Here is a 19,774-nt window from a genome sequence, read left to right as displayed (position 1 = left end):
AGGAAGAAGGACATGACATTTCATGTACTAACTAGTACTAACTAGTCACAAGCCGCTGGGGCAGGTGCAGAGAGAAATCTCAGCCCAACCTCTAAGTCCTACTCAGGGATATGGCCTCAATGGGTCCTCCCGACACCTGCTTCCACAGTCCCAGACTCACTACATGGAGAGGTGTCACGGGACTTCTTTTTACAAGGAAGAATTATTATTTATTGTCTTCCCATATAGCTGGGCTCTCACATTTTTCACATGATGTGTATATAATATGGTTATCTTCACTGGCAGTATGATATTCCAAAGTCTGAATTTAACAGTTAAATATCCATTTCGCAACCTTAGCATCCACTATGTTTATGAAATAATTGATAGGAAATACAATAATTAAGTGATGAACAGGGATAAAAAGAATGCTTGCCTTTTTAAAAAGGAGTTGGCATCCTTTCCCAGCTGAATACTTGCCTAAGAACACTGGTTGATGACTATATAAAAAATGGTCAGAGTTAGAGAATCAACATATTTTTCCTACAAACAGTAAATCCAGGTACGAATCATTAATAGATACTGAAACAGATGGTGCTAAGTGCTTCGGAGGCCCTGCTGTTAAGACAACCCAGTAGCAGAGCCTACACTAACACACCTAGTAATCCTTAGGTGTGCTGACCTGTGCAGGGTATATCTTCTTAGGCCTCACATATGCAGGGTGTAGTTGTGCAGCCTTTTGTCTTTTCTCTGCTCAGGAGACCGTTGAGCAAGAGGACTTTTGTGATTTCGCTAAGTGCTACAGTTTTAAAGCAACAGTTTTTTAAAAAACTAATCATCATCGTGCCATCAAATCCACCGATTCTCTCTGCCTGTCATCAGCCTCAGAGACAGAGCTGGATGGAGTTGGAAATTGAATTGGGAAAGGTAATTTTTACAAGTGGCTTGTCCTCCTCTGAACTATGCTCATCAATTTTGACCTGGATTGTCTCAGGCTTCTGCTTGCTGGCCCCACAGAGATGCTACATTGTCTTGGTAAAGGAGGATGCTGGCTTCTCTGCATTGTGACCACACAGAAAGTAAATCCTCAGTGGTCTTTTGAAGGAGCCATGGGGAAGAGGATGTAATGCAGTTTCAGTTTGGCTGCCTCCTCACTTGATGCATACACCCAAAGACCATAGGGTTGGCCTAGGCTAGCCTGGCCCTCAGGCTGCTCACAGTCTAGAGGTCAAATCAGATCTGTGTGGAGTTGTTACCCTCAGCCTAGTTGTGAGTCCTGGAGCCTTGCAGGGATAACTGAGGCCCACAGATATTTAGCATGCTTTCATTATCACTTTACTTGGCTGGCAGCTCAGAAATCTCAACTACTGCCACTTTTGGACACCTAGTATTAGGTGGGGCACTCAGGCCCTCCACCTGACTTGACAATGCAGAGAAAATGCTTTTACTCCTGAACAAGGAGGCATAGTACAGATGTGGATGCTCTCTGAACAGCTGCTCTACAAGCTGCCAAACTGTTGTGTAGTTATTTTCTCCAAATCTGAACACTTTTTCTCGTGTGAAGGAGAGAGGCCACAGATGCTGGAAACTCATTAAAAGACTTATGAGGTCTCTCCTCCAAATGATATATAATTATTTATGTAAATAATTTCTGGGGGGCAGGAGGAGAGAAGATTATTCATTGTTGCTACCAGGAAACTGTACAGGGGATGACAGTGTTGCTACCATAAGTAATCCAATAAGCATAATGGTTCATCAAACTGGCCTTGTGCAATGGTTTTTTTTTTTTTTTTTTTTTTTTTTTTGCCTGTTGTTGGTCTTTTGCCTGTTGTTGGTGCTCTGTCCAGGGTAAATATGTATGTTCTCATACTGCCCCAGTAAAAGTCTAGAATCCACAGACATCTTACAACCAGGACTTTCTTGTCTTAATGTTCACTGTACACAAGGCTCCAAAGCAATGGATAAATCTACACAGAAAGCAGGAAGTGGACCACCTGGGTCTGAATTTCATAGCCCCTAGGAATGTGAATGCAATGTGCTGGCTCTCTCTGTGGATGGCTGTGGATGCAGGCTACTCAAGTTGCTAATTGTAACAACAGTTGCTATTCTGGGGGCTTTGGAGTCTCAGTTAGTTGCTCTGACTGTAGACAGAGGTTACAGGAGCTCTGCTGAGAGGATTCATCCCTTTCTTTTGTTCTGAGGATGCTTCGTTTGTTCTTAAAATATTGCCAGTGAGATCAGAACTCCATCTATGCATTAGCTCATCTAGGTATGTTGCCAAATGCCATTTTAGGAAAGCTGCAATTAGGAATAATGACAGTAACTGAACTGGGAGAAGCACAGCAAAGAATCCTTTTGAGGGAAATACCCAAAGCAATAGCCTGTCAAGACTCATGAATGAAGCACCCAAGGAAAGCACGCCCCTCTCAGGAGACAGTTAATGTGGTTATAGATGAGCGCACACTGGGGCCATAAGAGATCCCAAAGATTATGCATGGAGCAGGCTTAGGGTCCATCAGGAACCTGGTTACCCATGGAGACAGAAGCTAGTCAGGACGCTGCTCCTTCCTATTGGCCCTGCAGTTTTAAACGTATTGTGGTCATGCTGCTTATGTGTTGGGAATCATGAGGCTTTCACAAAGGGTTTCTAAACACCTACTATGCTTGGGGCCACACTGTGGACACAGTAGCATTATCTTAGGACAGTCTTGACAGAGAGCCCTTCCTACAAGGAAGGGTAGTAGAAGCTTAGCCTGGAGCATGCTGATGAATGAGACCACTCCTAGTATTAGAGAAACGGTGGCAAATCAGGCCAGGTTAGAAGGTTCTTCAAAGCCAGGACTCCACGTGTTTGGAGTGCCACAAGACATTGTACAGGATCCAGGTAAAAATGCTCACATCCCTAATCAGGGGATGGCTAGAATTTCATCCTCTGTCTCTAGGGTGAAGTATTAGCTAAGACCTGGAAAGACCATTTACAGGGAATTACTGCTGGATGGCATTGGAAAGTCAGCTCACATCTGGCTTTTGAATCTAAAGCAGGTTTATTTGGGGGTTAAGGTGGATCCCAAAGGTTGAAACCAGATTCTAGAACACGGGCTAAGTTTGCACCATGATTCAGACCCAGAAGCAACACAATTTGCTAAATGAACAAAAAGGGTTTTATAAAGTAGTATGCAGATCTGGACAGAGCCTACATTTTTGACAGGGGAACTCTGCCAAATCCTATAAAACCCCAATATCAGTGCATTCCAGCAGGAGTCACTATAATCCATGTGGAGAGACCTGCTTAGTCACTGGCACATAAAGACTGAGTGCAGAACCTAGCCCTTAAGATAGGAGACTGTTTACTACCTGACAGGTCCAGGTCCTCATGTAGTACCATGTGGACAGTGGGTAGTAAGGGGACACAATGTGGGTACCTAACCAATGCATGTGCTGAATATTTGCAAAATGTTGACCCTCTGACTCATGAGGGCATTCACAGTGCTCGGGCTGATGGCGTAGTTTCCTCCCATATGAAACACTCTAGAAGCTTTTCTCCAGGTTCTACCATGGCTCAGGGTCTGGCTGTTACCGTCGGAAGTTCAAGACTGGGCAGAGCTGGGTAATATTTTTCATAGCAACAGATCCCATCTGGAGATCCATCACTGGCATGAGACATCCTGCCCATGGATCTCAAGATAATCTCCCTCAGATTCATGATCAGGACTTAGTGACGTCCCACAACCACGCCAGTGTATCTACTAGCAGGCCCTGACATATCTAGGCAGGAACTGACCCAGGCAAGGAGACCAAAGTTGTGGCTACTCTAGGAAGTTGTGACTTCAACCCTTCACGGGAGTTAATGCCAAGCCACCATCCAGCGGTAGCCAGGACAAAATTGTATCAATGTAGAACCAGAGGACTATGTTTTCCAGGGTGCCTAGGCCCTGGAAAGTCAGCAGTCAGTGCTTTGGGTTAGGATTCAGTGATGCCATCCCACCTTCTTGGGAACAGACCCTGTCCCTCAACCCCTCAAGGCTAGTTCTGAGGAGTAAGTACTTCCTGTTCTGGCCTCTGTCGTGAAGGGCTGACATGTCCCTGAGATGACTGGGCTGTGCAGCTAGAACATTCTCTTTTCAGCTAACTTTGATCCTTCCTTCTGTACAAGGCAGAAGGAGTCTGAGCATTGTCTGTCACTCCCTGCTGAGCACAGCCCCTGATGGATCTCTTCCTTCACCATCCTTCCTCAGGCATAGGATCAGGCTTAGCCAACCCCACAGAGGCCATTTCCCTGAACTCTGAGTGGCTTTCTTCTGTGGGACACCGTAGGGCAGCACTGCACATTGTACCCTCCAGGCCTTTCTGCCCTTCTATCCTTGTAGTTCGGCCTCTTGCTCCCCGAAAAGGCTTTGGGGAGTTGCTGTCCCCCACCACTTTCCACAAGAAACATTTTCATTTCTCTTCAGAATGCTATTGGCTTGTTGTGTTTCTTTATTTCCAAGGATGCCCTGACCTCCCTAAAGCATAGCGCATACCGAGACACTGCCCTCCAAGGCCCTCAGTGTATCTCCACCCTCGGGGCTACACATATCCACTCTGCTCTCTTTCCTCATCTGTGCTGATGTCCCTAGCCTGCCACTGCCACAACCCCCTCTTACTTCCTACATCTGAGATCAGCCTGGCACACGTCTCTCATGCCATTACCAAAGTCCCAGGTGGAAGTCCCCTCTCCCCTTCCTTGTAAATCCCAGGACATTTTTGGCGCAACCATGTGTGCGTGTATATGTTCACAGAGTGCTTACAGATTACAGATTAACCTCCTGGGGGGGGTGTCCACAAAGTACCACACAGCTTCATGGCATGTGTTTCACTCTGATCCATAACTTGTGGCCTACTGTCATACTCAAGTCTTCTCAGGGCAGCTCAGGGAAGGTTAGGCAACACCTCATTCCATACTTAAGCAACCCAGACTCTGGGGTTATCTGTACCACCTCGTGTGGTGTCTGTCCAGCGAGTTGTCTCATCTAGAAAAGCCACAGCTGCTCCCAGAAGCCTTAACTTATGTCCAGAAAAGATGGAAAGAGGTTTATGTCAAGGTTATAATGTGGAAATCAACACAGAGAAGCAGCCAGATCTAGACCTCAGAGAGACGAACACAGGGTGCTGCCTAGAGCCTCATAAGCCAGCACAGGTCCAAAGAAAGAAAACACTCATTTCAACAGGCAGGTGGAACTTGCAATCTGTGGCTCAGCATTTAAGTGGCACTCCTGCCTCTGAGCAGACACAGAAGAATGAGGCAATGTCCTTCTAGAAAATTCTGCTCTGTTTCTAACAAGCAATAGATACAGAGCCAGCAGGTGTAGACCTAGAAAGCCCTCCTGTCTGGACTCAATGTCCTTACCCTGAGGTCTTGGGCTTCTGGAAGCAAGTCCAGGACCCCTTACTCTTACCAAACAGAGAAAGCCTCAGGTAGCACAGGAGTGCGCATCTTCCTTTGTACTGAACACCCCGCAGTGCCTACTCACTGTGTCAGGCCTGTGCCAGGCACATGACACTGTTTCTGGACCCCAGCACCTGCTGGGAGTACACAGCACGGCTTTCCTCTTGCTTTAAGATTTCTCCTCAGGGTCCAGTCGTCACTGACCAAGAGGGACTGCATCATGCAGACCTTGCTACTTACATGGTCATGAGAAACTGACTTAATTTCATGATTAGTTACTTGAAGTCACTATATGGTGAGTTATTTTATTCCTTAGAACATCGTTTCTAATAGGGACGTATTGTCACTCATCTGAAAGTTCAATAGCTGAAAGGAACCAAAAGAACGTGCTAGATATTACGTAAACTCAAAGGAGAGTGTAGAGATGACACAGTCTAGTCTCCAAACGAAAGGAGAGAGGGGAGATCAAGACACAGAACAAACACATGGATGGTTTTCAAGGGCACTGTGCACCAGCACTGTCAGCCTCACAGGGCAAGGCAGGAGAGGCATGGACACACTTCTTACTGCAGTACTTTTTTTTCTGTGTTCATAGTCACTAATTTCTAACACTAATTTTGGATGTAAAAATGTTCATTCCTTCTGTAAAAGCCAGTTGAAATATTTTTAAAGGCATGGTGTAAGATTTGTGAGATGTAACAGGAACCAAACATGTTCTCTTTGTCTCTCTCAAGAACAACAGGGTAGAAGGATTAGTGGCCATGTGCTGTGGTCACTGGTGACCACACACCATTCCTGGATAATAAAAAGAAGCTGTTTCAGTCTGCTAAATGCTCTCCAGTGTGGGCTTCGGAGCCCCTCTTCTAAGAAGACTCTAACTGTTCGCATCTGCTTCTCTTCTGAGGATGTCACATGCAAACAGCCTTGGGCAACAGAGGCCGTGTTTGTGTTCCTCTGGGCGGTCTGGCAACTAAGGCACCCCACACACTCCCGGATCCTTAACTTGCTGTCAGGATCCTAACAAGCTGCTGTGGATGCTGTGGATTTACTAGGGTGGGGCTGTGACCCAGATACATGGGCCTTGGATCTGAGAGTCTTCAAAGTAGTAAACCATGGTGAGTGCGAAGCTCCTGCTCTACGCCGTGTGAGAAGCAGGGAAGTCTGTCTGTCTCTGGCCCAACATTTCCCATCTTCTGCTGTTACCACGAACCTGTGGCTGGCTACTCTCAGTCCAGCTCGTCAGCAGGGAATAACAAGGCCCTCACAGTCCCTCCAAGGAGTCCAATGCTCTGTTTAAAACAAACCAACGGCCACTGCTCAGCACCTTTTTTTACCTGGTTCTAAGTAGATTGTAGTAAAACACATCCTTTGGCAAACACCACCTACTTTTTCAGGGAGGGGGTCATCAAAGCACACCAGTCTAACTTTTGTGCTGCCAATTCCTGGAGTAGCCATAGATGCCATAAGAAAGCCACAGGAAAGTTCCTATACTGACTTCCCTGAGAATATTCCTCCACCCTCAACCATCTGTGACGTTAGGCTCCTCATCCTCATATTGTCAAGATTAAGTTTGTCTTAGCAGTGAATCAAAATTCAACTACAGGACTCCAAATACCTCCACAGCTTTCTGAGTCCTTTTTAGAACTGGTTTTGTATGGATTTACTACATCTTTTTGTTTTGTTTTGTTTTGTTTTGTTTTGTTTTCTTGATACATCATAAAACAAAGTGGAAGAGTTCCATATTAGGATTGTGGAAGTTATTTTGTCAACATCAAAGCTACTTTATTTCTAATTTCTGAGGTTCTTCTAGACCAATTACACACTGCCACCGATTATGAAAGTAGCGCTCACAGATGTTAGGAGCTCAGCAATGTCACTTGTGACTTCATGAGGATATGTCCTGTGGCCTTGTCCTACCAGAAGTGCTCTCTCAGCTCTGGCTCTGCACAGCCTCTGGCTCTCAATGCCTGCAGCATCTTCATCCTGGTAACCTACTGCTATTTATACTCTTGGCATTGGAACTCTGCATATTTCAGAGAGGACTAGGGTCACAGGCTATCTCTTCTGAGAGCTGCACAGTGGCTGGCTGATGGTCAGCTCTGCTCTCCTGAGGGTGGCTAGCTAATGACCAAGAAGTTCTTGCAAAACAGAAAGGTGGATGAATCAGATATACATATACTTTTCTCGTAAGCTAACACTGAAAATAAGAGCCCACAACATGAAACGTCCAAGTAGGCATCCGTTCTTGCAAGAAAAAGCAATGAGGTTTGTCTGTATGACAAACAAGGGTGAAGTCCCACAGACTTGATCCACCTGGCCATGCCAGACAAGCACTAAGGAAATCTGAGCAGTTTTCATAGACTCTACCTAGGATGTCCATGCAGGTTGTCCCCTGGGAACCCAGGAAGCTTGTCACAGGAGGTCATCTTTGAGAGGGCCACTCATCAGGAGACCATTAGCAGCTCTAGCCATCACTGGCCACAGTGGTCTGCCAAGCTCCCATTTTAATTTCATTTTTTAAAAAAATACTTATTTCAATTTTACATGTATGAATGCTTGCCTGGAAGCATACACACATATTACGTGTATGCAGAAGCCTATGGAGTTGAAGAGGGCACTGGGTTTCTAGGAACTGTAGTTATAAATGTGATGCCATGGGTGTTGGGAACCCAGCAAGTGCTCATGGCTACTAAGTCATCTCACCAGCCTCATGTCTAAGTTCCTTTCCTCTTCCTCCTCCTCTTCTTCATCTTGTTATTGTTATAATCATTATTGTTGTTGTTGTTTGGTGTGTGTGTGCGCACGCGTGCGCCTTTGCCACAGGAATGCTTTTCTGAACTCTGAGGTTTTTACTGAACAGAGCCAGCCTCGGTGACCACAGTGCTGACCCATAGCTCTCATTTGTTGCCAACTGAAGTCAGTTTTTTAGTGCTAGCCCTTCATTGGAGCAGTGAGACTGACTGATTATATTTGTGTCGACAGACTGTGAGGTCAACTAGACAATTTAGGGAATGTAGCTCCAGAACCACATGTGTGCTGTAAAATCACAGGTCATTAAAGGAAGCTTTGAGCTGAAGCCTTCATTTTCAGAGGAGGAAACAGGGGTCTTAGACAGGTAGAAAAAAAGGTGCCTATTTAGAGCCCTTTCGCCTAGTGTGGGAGCCACTGACTAATCTGTGGTACTGGAAGCTTGAAAAGTATCGCAAAAGGTGAGGTGCTAATAACATTCTTTAAAAATGTACTATGTTATAAGACTTAACAGAAAGAAAGAACATAGAAACAATGATTTCTTGTTGTTTATAAGTCAAAATGATTAGGCCAATAATTTAAGTTAATATAAAATACATTATTAAGACTAATCTCACTTTTAAAAAAAATTGTTTTAATGTGGCTCCTAGAAATTTCGCATTAGTGATGTAGCTGTAACTCTTTTGTTAGGTAATAGGTTCAGAGTGGAGTGTTGGACTTGAGTCTTGCTAACAAACACCAGACTATGGACTTTAATTTCTTTCTTGAAAAAGGTGTACACATGACTGTTGAGCAGAAAGATCCCAGACAAAAGGTTGTGCTGTTGATACCTAGGCTGATACTCAGGGGCCTTTGGGTCTGTGACCATGACGGAGGCACAAATCAAAGGCCTAGTGACTCAGAAAACTTTCAGTTCCACTCAGAAGACAAACTCAACAAACTCACAGTATTACAATAATTATGTCTTCAGAAACCTGAAGTCCCATTTTCCTGTTTGCTTCTGATAAGTTTCTATTATTCTTAGATGGACCAACTTCAAGGATAGCTAATATTTTAGAGCCAAGAATTCAGACATGTGCTATTATTCCCTGGGAACTAGAGTCACCTTTTCAGAGCATTCCAGAGCCATAACATTATGTTAGGAACAGTTACCTCAGCAAGCCATGGAAACTGTTGGTGTAAAGCATTGAGGTTTTCTTTTAAAAGGTTTGCTGAAATCCCCACTGTCACAAGGCTACATTAGTTTTGCTTGTGGCCCACCAGAACAGTAGCAAGTGGTTCTAATTTTTTTTAAGGTGTAGGTGACCTCCAACCCCTCAAGGGGCTGAGAAGTATAGACAGCTAGGATCCCACTCCCAGACTTAATCCCCAAACCTACCTCTCTGATTCTCCGTTTGGCTGCTTAGCAGCTCTGCACATTTTGTCTCTTCTTCTTGTATTTCTAGATGAAAGCGACATTCTGGATGGATGCTGCTCACCTGTTCAAGTGAAAGAAATAGAAGTAACTAAAAATGACACAAGAGAGGGTTAAGCAAAAATCTACAGGAAGATCCAACGCTTCACCTTTCTAAATTTCTTTGAAGCTGAAATTCATTTCAAATCAGCTATTTCATTTTCCTGATGTGGTTATTTAAAAAAAAAGAAGAAAAACTTTACTATTTTGTGAAACAAACATAAAATCCAATAGAATACTTTTTCTGAGCAGGAGAGTAAACTGACATTGTATGTTGTTATTACTAACTTAAGAGCAATGGGCTGTTAGAAATGTTCATCTCTCAGAATTGAAGAGCTCCCATTTCATAGTCTATGGTTTGCTTAAGTAAAGCAAGTTAACTCTTAGTGGCTGTGGGTGTGCACAGACACTCTGTGTACCTGGGGATCCTCTCTGTGGTCACCCTAGAGTCAGAATAGGTTAAGTGAACTTTCATACGCTTCAGGGCACATTCAAAACTTAACCCTACTCGTACTGGTAACATTGTTATCATTGAGCAGCTTGGTGTGAAACACTTTTTTAAGAATGAGAGGGATTGGATGGAAGAGGCAGCGCTGAGAGAAACAGATCTGATCCAAGGAGCCATGGAAGGTTTCTGCAAAGCTTTCACGGAGTCCTTAGGCACTGAAGCTGAGCGCCAGCCAGAGAGTATAGAGAGCATCTGAGCTCGCAGTCCAGGAAGGCAGCATTTTCTGATCGCTGTTCTTATAAAGACCCAGTGTCCTTCCTCCCAGGCTGGGCTCCTTGTGGAGCACTCACTCTCATTACTTGTCTGTCTGTCTGTCTGCTTCAGTTTCTCCCTGTCTTAACAAAAATTTGCTTTTACAAGACAGTAATGCAAAGGAATCCTGCTCAGTTAGGTATGGCTATCTCTGTGTTTAGTTATCCTACTGTTGATCTAGGCCAGCTAGCATCCCAACGAGGAATACAATTTCCCAATAGAATCAAAGGACAAAACTCAATGTTGAATTTTTCTGCTACATTCACTTCATTTAAAATCACTTGAGGTACCTTGGATTTACCAGCTCATTGCTACACAACCACTAAAATGCAGAGATTCGGAGGTCAAGCAATAGCAACTCACTGATCTGAATTTCAGAACTGATGAGATGATAAATTAAGGTGCTAAAAGCCTGGTATTGCTGACATTCCTGGAACATGGGGAACGATGAAATGTTGGGATGTCTGAAAGGTTAAAGTGATTGGAGTCCCGAGGATTCTCGAGCATCCTTGGGAAGCTTCCCTCAGCTGCCCGTGGGGGCAGAGAAGATATGCTCCAGAAAACTGAAATTTCATCAACAATGACGGATGGATTTCCTTAAACATCCCCTCCCCTCTTGCTGCACACACTAAGCTTAGTTGGCTCCCTCAGCCGGAGGCCTAGATATGTGTGGAAACCTTAAGCTCCACAGGGATACAGTTCTCAGAGCAGAGAAGCAAATGCAAGAAATAAGGCTCAAGCCCTTCTTTTTCTTTCTTAAGAAAGGTTTTCAAATAAAGGGTAGAGTTCCGGAGAACTACATAAAACCAATGCAACCCATGTAACAAACTTCGGTTCAGGGGTTCTTTTGGCTCTCTTAAGAAGAAGAAGAAGAAGAAGAAGAAGAAGAAGAAGAAGAAGAAGAAGAAGAAGAAGAAGAAGAAATAAAAAAGAGAGTATTTCCAAAAGGAAACTTTCTTAGCCACAGCACTTTCCTTCTGTCACATACTAAACAAACACTCAGACCAGGAGATGGAAAGAGAAATATTTAACCACAGAGTAACAGCAGTTTCTATCGGAAGCAAAGTCAGAGCAGGTGGCCCGGGCAGCGGCCACTCTTCTCGCTGGGTGCTAGGGGTGTTCCCAACTCCAGGAGCACTGCCAGACCAGGACCCAGGTCGTCCCAGGGGCGGGGGTCGAGGAGAACTTCAACCCCACTTCTGGCGAACCCGCAACGGCGGTGGGAATAGGAAAATTCCCCTGAGTCCAGCAGCCCAGGGTTTGGTAAGGCTCAGTAGGAAGCATTCTGCTCTGGATTGTCTCCCCTGGCCCCACGCTCCGCCCGCTCGTGCTGGGACTCGGAGGTGAGCCCCGCGGTCCACTGCAGGATGCGCCTCTTCGGGAAGTGGGCGCGGGTTCACTCACCCGCACCAGCAACCAGCAGTAGCAGGTCAGCACCACCGACGCCCTCATCTTGGGCTCAGCGTGCTGCCTCGGTCCTTGGCGCCTCAGCAGCACGGTCCCCTGCTCCGGGCCTCCCAGCGCGGATTTCCTCAGTCTCGCGCCTATCGCCCTCTCCGCCTTCCAGGCTGCAAGTCCCGGCCCCGCCCCTCGGCCCAGTCCCCGCCTCGCGCCCCTTTCTCCTTTTTGCGGAGTCTCTCTCTGGCACTCCGGTCCACCAGATCTCTGTCCAAACGTCCCTCCTTCCACCCCTACTTCCCTCTGAAGTGCAAGACCCTGGGCCTCACCCCGACCCCCTCCTGGCCTGGGTACTTCCCTTGTCAGCCCTGCTCTCTCGCGCTCCTTCCTCCCAGGCTCCCTCTGCTAACCGAGCTGTACTGCCTCCCTCCTCTGCGACCCCACTGTGGGCTGCCGTGTTCAAGCCTTTGGAGAGCTGGTGGCTCAAGTAAGCAGATGCTCACCCACAGAGGGCATTGCCCAATTCCAGGTAAGGGAACTTGAGCGCTGAGGTAGCATCTGGCACCAACTCCCTGTGCAAATGCGAAGCCTGTGTGCAGCACAAGGAAAAAGTGCAGAAAGTGGCTGGACGACCATGGTTAGGTCTGCACTGGTGTGAGCAGAGAGAAAAGAGAAAGCTCTTGCATGGCTCCCCTTGAGAGCCTAAGGCCAAGTTGAACAGAAAGCAGAGACTTCATCAACGCAAAAGTGGGTCTGCTCATCGGCACCCCAAACCCTCAGGTGACACGTGTGTGGCTCATTGTACACTAGGCTTGTGGAGACACTGCCACTGTTCAGCTATGGTTTGGCTGTCTGTCGACAGACCAGTCTAGGGAAGAGCAGAAAGCTACCAGCAGACAATAGTACTCCATTAAGTAAAGCAGGCAAGTTTTAAACTTCTTATTCAGATATAATTTCAAGCCCAAAGTCAGAAGTCTGAAATAGTACAAAATGTATCCTTCACACTTTGGGGTGTCTATCTGCCCATTATTTTTCTCCCCACTGAGTTCATCATGTGCTCCATGACATCAGAGCCCCGTGTACCCTTGGACCTAGGTTTCTATCTGTTTTCTGTCACCCTTCCACTATCTGTGCATCTGCCTGTGTTTGTCCATCAGGGGATTTTATGGAGGAGAAGGTCTGGGCACTAGGTCTGCAGCTTGGGGCCAGGAAGCTTGGGCTCTGGCTTTGTCCACAACCCCTGTCCGCTGTTTCAGCCAGTGAACCTGATCCACCTGCACATTTGTAAATCACAACATCGACCCCTGCCATTGCTCCATCCCAGAGGGTTACAATTAGAATTAGGAGAGCTGATACACCTGAATTGTTGTGAGGGATGCATTCTAAAGTCACGTCCGGATGTTATTGGTCAAAACTGGGTGAGACGCCAGGGTTCCAACCACAGCAATGGCATATATGATGAGATGAAGTGATAGTCCTGACAAGGATGAGATACAGGCACGGGGAGACAAGAGGGACTTGTTTTCCTGGGGGTATCCTGGAGGAGCGAAGGTCCTAAAAAGACTGGTCATGTCTTTCAAGGTCTCTCCATTCTTCTGAATTGGGGTAAGGAGAGAGAGAGAGAGAGAGAGAGAGAGAGAGAGAGAGAGAGAGAGAGAGAGAGACTCTTGTGCCTATGGTGACTGCTTGGTTCTGATGGGACTTCACATTGTTCACAGCCTGGATATGAACCTGAGTTCAGCCTTGTGTTGTGCCCTCCAGCATCCTCCAGACCTGCTCTTAGCCCCGTTTCATCTCTACCTACTGATGTCTGGCCTTCCTATCCCTTCCCCACTGACATCCTCTTGGGCAGTTTCCTGGCACCTTCCACTTGAGTGGCTGCTCTGGTTTCCAGACTCTAGGGTTTCAGTCCTCACTATCACGGAGGCTTCTCATACCCAAAGCAGCAGCAGCAGCAGCAGCATTTGGGGCAGAGTTCTTCACAAGCCATTTTAGCTAACCCTCTGTTCTCTTAGGATGTGGTCACAGAGTCCCTTTGCTTTTTTGCCAGTGAAGTTTTGGGTCAGCAATGACGGCCAAACAGCTAGCACCTTCCACATGGAGTGGGTCCAGTGATGAAGCTTATCAGAGACATTAGAAGCCTGTATGAGCACATAAGAAGAGGATCCTCAGGAGCTGACAAGACAATACCCAGTAACATCCGCTGACTCCCCCTCAGAAGTGCTGCTGCCTTCGTATCTACAAGAGCCTGGTGTTCAACATAAAATCTTCAACAACAACAAAGAATGAAAGCGATTGTTTCATCTCTGTTTGTCTTACTTTTACAAAACGACAGTTCTTTCCCAGCACTTCCTTCTGACACCGCCCTGTAATAAGGGGAGCAATTTCAGGGGAGTACATAAACTGAATCTATTTGCTGTGCCTGGAGGGGGTGGTTATGAGAGACACTCGACCCATTAGGGGCTACAGCTGCGGTTGTCTCCAAGGCTTCTGCACCTCTCATGTGCACAGAAGGAAGACAACACGCAACTGATTTGTAAAGGGCAAATCTCCTTTGCAAAAACGCATCAGATGATGGGTTGGTGGCTCCTCCTGACTCCTGCTAATACCCTGCAAAGCAAACTAAATGTAAGATTTATATGCATTTCATATTGTTATGAGTCTTTAAAGTGAAAATGAGTTTTACCTAATATCCTGTCAAAGCTGGGGAAAACAACCTTGTAATTTATTTTATTATACAAATCTGAAAGGCCAGCCTTTGTGTCTTTTTTTTTTTTTTACAGAGGTAGTCAGTGAATGGAGCAGGTTTTCATGGGTGTCTCACCTCACTATCAGGTCTGACCCACCCATACCACAGGCTCAGTTTTTCTAGAAGGTGAGCAGCTCATAGTACCTGTAAAAATATATATATATGTATATATTTTTAAATTTAACTTTCCTTATAATTTGTTTTTATATTGAGCTTAATGGTAATCTAGTAATACATGTGTGTTGAGCACAAACGCCTTTCCAGACTCTGAGCCTAATCTTCCCTGCATGGTCAAGGTTCTCCAGGACATCAGAACCAAGAAGAGAGGAAAGAAGATTTTCTAGGGCTCTGTCTTACCTGAGTATGGCGGCTGAGAAGCCCCACAACAAGCTGTCTACAAGCTGCAGAAGCAGGAAAGCTGGTATCATGGCTCCATCTGGGTCTGAAGGCCTTGGATCCAATGAAGCAGCTGATGCAATTCTTAGCCCAGGCAAAAGCTCAAGAGCTTCTGGCTTCCAGAGTTGAGATTCTCAACCTGGAGTTCTGAGGCCCAAGTCAGGGGACCCTGGATTCTCAATACAATCAATAGAGAGGAAGACAGCTTGAACTCCAAGAATCAGGGAAAGGTAGGTGGGGGTGGAGACGGGCCATGGCTGAATTACTCCACAGCTACCTTCTTTAGCCAGATCTGAGCTCATGAACTCTGGTTCAGGTTCGACTCAGTTGTGTGTTATCAGTACTGAAAAGAATGGATTTGCTCTTCAGATTTTGCAGTTGAGGCACAAGTTATGCAGAATAAATAGCCCAGTACTTAGTGCTAAGTTTTTCCTACACACAGGCCAGAGAAGGGATGCTCTATATGAAGATTCAGGGAATCTCAGAATCCAGGAGCTCCTTCTCTGTCTTCGAGCCTTCAGATGGACCCCTTCCACACACGCTGTGGGCTGTTTTGTGATTGTTGTGCTGTATTCGTTTTCTAAGGTGGTCTTATGTAGCTTGATTGGCCTCAGACTCTGTTCTGCATTAGCTAGGACTGACCATGGATTTTTTTTTATCTTCATCTCCTCAGCAGTGGGATTATGAATGTGTGCCACTATGCCTAGCCATAAGACTCTGAGTTACACCTGAGAAGCACTGCACCTGAGCAGATCGAGAAACCAGCCCGCCCCAGTGAAGCCAGCAGAGGACTATGGTGTCTCTGTCTCTGCCATTTGACATGTGCTGGTGTGCACAGAGCTCTTGCACGGTTTCAGGTTCACAGGCCACCACGACTTTGCAAACTCACTGAGAGCTTGTGACCTACCTTTATCTCCCTGTCGCTGAGCTGTCTGAGTAGAGCTTGGGTGTGGTGTTTGTGGCCCTAGTGTTGACTAGTCTCATTGTCTTTGCTCCTGGCCTGTTCCTAGACAATCATTCAGAAAGCGAGAATGTCCTACAGACCACTCAATCGAAAGCAAGCGTTTATGCAGCACTCCAACTGTTCTGGGTGCTGTGTTTGGCCATGCAAAGAGAGCCCAGGCTTGTTATTACGGGAGTGTGCTGTCTGCTGAGGAGATCAGTATCCACACAGAAGTCACAGGGCAAGCAAACATGCTTTCTTGTGGTTTTGCCCTAATAAGTTAAACTTATTGGCTGAACAGTTAGATGGACAGATAGCAAGTAAAAATAACATTGTGCTTTTAATACAAACCTTCTGAGTGGAGGTTACAGCTGAGTATTCCATTTGATGCTCTGTAAGTGAAGAACTGGGAGGGTGGCTAGCCTATGGTGCTGCCCACATTTTTGCTGAGAATTCCCCTTTACTCTACCAGAGGACCCCTGGCTGATTGTTTTGACCGGTCTCCCTCCCCACAGGAGTCACATTCTGCAGTGTTTGTCTCCACACAGTGGAGTTTCTTTTGGGGTAAGCATGGTTAAGGAAGAGTAAGAGAAAACCAGAAGAGGGAGCTAAAAAAGCAAAACTCAGAATCCACAATCCAATTACTTTTCTTCTTCCTCCTCCTCCTCCTCCTCCTCCTCCTCCTCCTCCTCTTCCTCCTCTCCCTCCCCCTTCCTTCCTCCCCCTCCCCTCCTTTCCTCCTCCCCTCCTTCTCTTCCCCTCCCCTTCCTCTACCTCCCTTCCCTCCTCCCCTTCCCCTTCCTGCACCTTCCTTCCCTCCTCCCCTCCCTGTCCTTCCCCTCCTTCCCCTCTTCCTCCCCTTCCTTCTCCTCCTCCTCCCCCTTTCCCCTCCTCCTCCTCTTCTCCTACGCTATCTATAGGTGTCAAGGAGTTTATCAGAAAGACAATTTGTTTCGACATTTAAGAGAAAGTGTGCATGATAGCCATTGATCTATCTGAGTTTGTCTGATTTTATCATGCATTTCTTTTTTTTTAAAAGATTTATTTATTATTATTCATTAGTACACTGTAGCTGTCTTCAGATGCACCAGAAGAGGGCGTCAGATCTCATTACAGATGGTTGTGAGCCACCGTGTGGTTGCTGGGATTTGAACTCGGGACCTTCGGAAGAGCAGTCAGTGCTCTTAACCGCTGAGCCATCTCGCCAGCCCCCTTATCATGCATTTCTCATCCAGGGCTTATGGGTGACTTTACAATGGCCTCAGGATCCTCATAGTTTCATCAAGTTTAGAGCCCATGGGTACCATGAGACATCTGAGTGTCCCTAAGCATGAACAAAGTGCTTCTTGAAGAGTGCTTGGGGAGCTGTGACAGCAGCAGTGGACTCCTGCTTTTTCCAAAGGATGCATCTTGTTTTTCTGGTGTAAATGCCCTTCTGATGCTGAGGATTCTTTAAGTGGCTCCCCCAACAAGCCAAGTGAGCAGATAGCCTTTGCCACAGTGTAGCGATCATCTCCTGCTGGTTGATGTTTTCTTCTTCAAAGAATATTGATTTGAATTTGGAATAGTGAGTTTGAAGATGCTAAGTTCCCTCTCTTAGCATCTCCAGGACAGATGAGAACACCAGGGCTAGTGGGGGTGGCCCTGAGAGCCACAGATATTGCCCACTCTGTTTTTCTATTGGGAGAAAAAGATCTTGTTTTAGTCATGATTTATTTAATTACAAAAGTGTGTGAAACATCAAAGGTGTGTGAATTAGTTTGGAGCAAACCTTCAATTTCAGGATATAATCAGAGTTCAGTAAGTGAAATTAAAAAGCTCTGAGGCCAACGTTGCCTTAGTTTTGTTGTCTTATTCTCTTTGAATAAGAAAATATTCAGGGCTGGGAGCCAATGGGAGCGCTTGTCTGGAGTTCATGATGCCTTTGGTTCCTTCTTTGATGCTGCAAGACAGGAGAGGAAATAATACCTTCATTTTCTTACATTTCTTGTCATGAAGTGCTCCTTTAAAAGTAATGTTTTAATTAAATTCTTAATGAAATGAAATGAAATGAAATGTAAAAATGGAGTCTTGTGAGCCGGCAGCCGGGACAGACTGGAACATGAGGTGAGAGGGAGGTTTTGGGATGCTGTGCAGGATGTGAGCCTCACTCATTTTCCTTTTTAGCGGAGAAGAACTTACTGAGAATCGATGGGGTTGGAGTGGACGCACTGGACTCCACTCCAGGTGCGTCACCCCAACCCCAACCCCAACCTCTGGTTCTGGCAAACAATACCTCTCATTCCCAGCCACATTGTTCCTAGCTTAAAATGTATGGGTAGATGCCTCGTGCCCCAGTCCAGGAAGTGCCGCAAACACTCATGTTCCCACCCCTGGATCGAAGGTACTCATGCTGGACTCCCTGTGCAGTAGCACTCTTGTGTACCTGGGTAGCGCCTATAAATATGAATGTTCTTGTGCACCATATATTCACAATCAGGACTGTGTAGCTGTGCCCTGCCCTTTACCTATGCAGCTGCCTCTATGCAATGCCCTGCGGTGGTGTGTGAAATCTTTCCATCTGGGCTCTCTCCTGGGTGCTTCCTGAGGCTATAGTGTTCTGGCCAGGGGAGCACTGCCCCTCAGTGGACAATGTCTGCCTCGCACTATCTTCTGATTGGGCAGGGGATTCCCAGTGTAGAGGTGAAACAAGAGGCCTTGAAGAGTGGGCCATGGGGAGGGGCACCAAAGGTACTGCCTGCCTGACAACAGGGCTAAAGGAACATTTGAGCTGAGAGGCCAGGACCTGTGTGAGCAATATTGTTAGAACCCGTCTTCCTCCCAGCAACAGAACAGCATGATATGTGTGAAACCAGGCACGAGGGACAGGGGTTTGAGCTGTCTCTTGTAAATTCCAGGCAACGTTTCCTGGGAAAGATGCCCACCAAATGTGAAAGAGGGCAATGCAGAGACTCAGCTTCATTGAAAGTTAGCTCTATATCTTGGAGCTATAACATCCTAGAGAAGATGCTCCACTCTCCCCCTATCCCCCAGAGACAGTGCTACACCAAGAACAGTAATCACACACGTCAGTGATCATTCACAGATTCTAAGTAGCTGTGATAGTCTTAAACATAGCAGATCAAAATAGTTGAGACTGACACATACCCTAATAAGTCAAGTTCTCAGGATAGGGAAGCTGTCATTCATCTATGACTATTTGGACACATGTGTATGTAGGTGATGTGATACATGCTTTTGTGTGTATGGTAATGTGTGCATGAATACATATATGTGTAGCTAGTATGGTGATATGTCTGAATGTAGTGGGGCATGTGTATATTTGTGCAGTTGATGTGTGTGTGTAGTATGGTGTGTGTGCAGTTGGTGTGGTGCATATGTATCTGCATATGTGTCTGTGACTTATGTTATATGTAGCTGGCATGGTGGGTGTGTTTGTGTGGCTGGTGTAGAATGTATGTATGTGTTTGCAGCTGGTGTGATATATGTGTCTGTGTGTGACATGCTATGTGTATAAACATGTAGCTGGTATCATGTGTCTGGTGAGATGCATGTATTATATATTCATGTATATATGCTGTGGTATGTGTAGCTGGCAGCTTTTTTATGTGTGTGTGTGTATGCATGTGCTATGATGTGTGTGTTTTGTGGTATGCCTCTGTGTGTTGTGGTAACTGGCAGCTTTTGTGTGTGTAGCTATGCATGTGCTGTGATGTGTGTGTTGTGATGTATATGTTTGTATGCTGTGTTGTGCCTGTGTGTGTTGTGATAAGTGTAGCTGGCAGCTTGTATGTGTGTATTTATGCATGTGCTGTGATGTATGTGTTGTGGTGTGTGTCTGTATGCTGTGGTGTATGTGTGTATGTTGTGATATGTGTGTCTATATGCTGTGGTGTGTGTATTGTGGTGGTGTGTCTGTATGT

At 46.0% G+C, this 19,774-nt stretch overlaps 1 protein-coding gene and 1 long non-coding RNA gene across 6 annotated transcripts in view; one reads left to right on the top strand and one right to left on the bottom strand.

Moving 5' to 3' along the window:
- Vipr2 (vasoactive intestinal peptide receptor 2) overlaps positions 1 to 12,243 on the bottom strand; it is a 71,218-nt gene extending 58,975 nt beyond the window's left edge. For 3 of the 5 annotated variants that reach the window (XM_011244102.2, XM_017315043.2, XM_006515806.4), the window contains exons 1-2: positions 11,770 to 12,243; positions 9,531 to 9,630 (exon numbers count right to left, since the gene is read on the bottom strand). In XM_011244102.2, coding sequence (XP_011242404.1) covers positions 9,531 to 9,630; positions 11,770 to 11,817 — 148 coding nt within the window. In that variant the 5' untranslated portion in view covers positions 11,818 to 12,243. The remainder of the gene's footprint in view (positions 1 to 9,530; positions 9,631 to 11,769) is intronic. The other 2 variants (XM_006515805.2, NM_009511.2) reach the window with 2 other exon arrangements.
- Positions 11,432 to 14,511, top strand: Gm46383. The gene is made up of 3 exons (XR_001780734.2): positions 11,432 to 11,628; positions 12,159 to 12,292; positions 13,814 to 14,511. It is a non-coding gene; the product is annotated as a predicted gene, 46383 (long non-coding RNA).
- Positions 14,512 to 19,774: the final 5,263 nt, after the last annotated feature.

This window comes from Mus musculus, chromosome 12 (genome assembly GCF_000001635.26).
Source record: "Mus musculus strain C57BL/6J chromosome 12, GRCm38.p6 C57BL/6J".
Lineage (NCBI taxonomy): Eukaryota > Metazoa > Chordata > Mammalia > Rodentia > Muridae > Mus > Mus musculus.
Note: the sequence above shows the minus strand (reverse complement) of the source record. Positions and strands in the feature narration are given on the sequence as shown.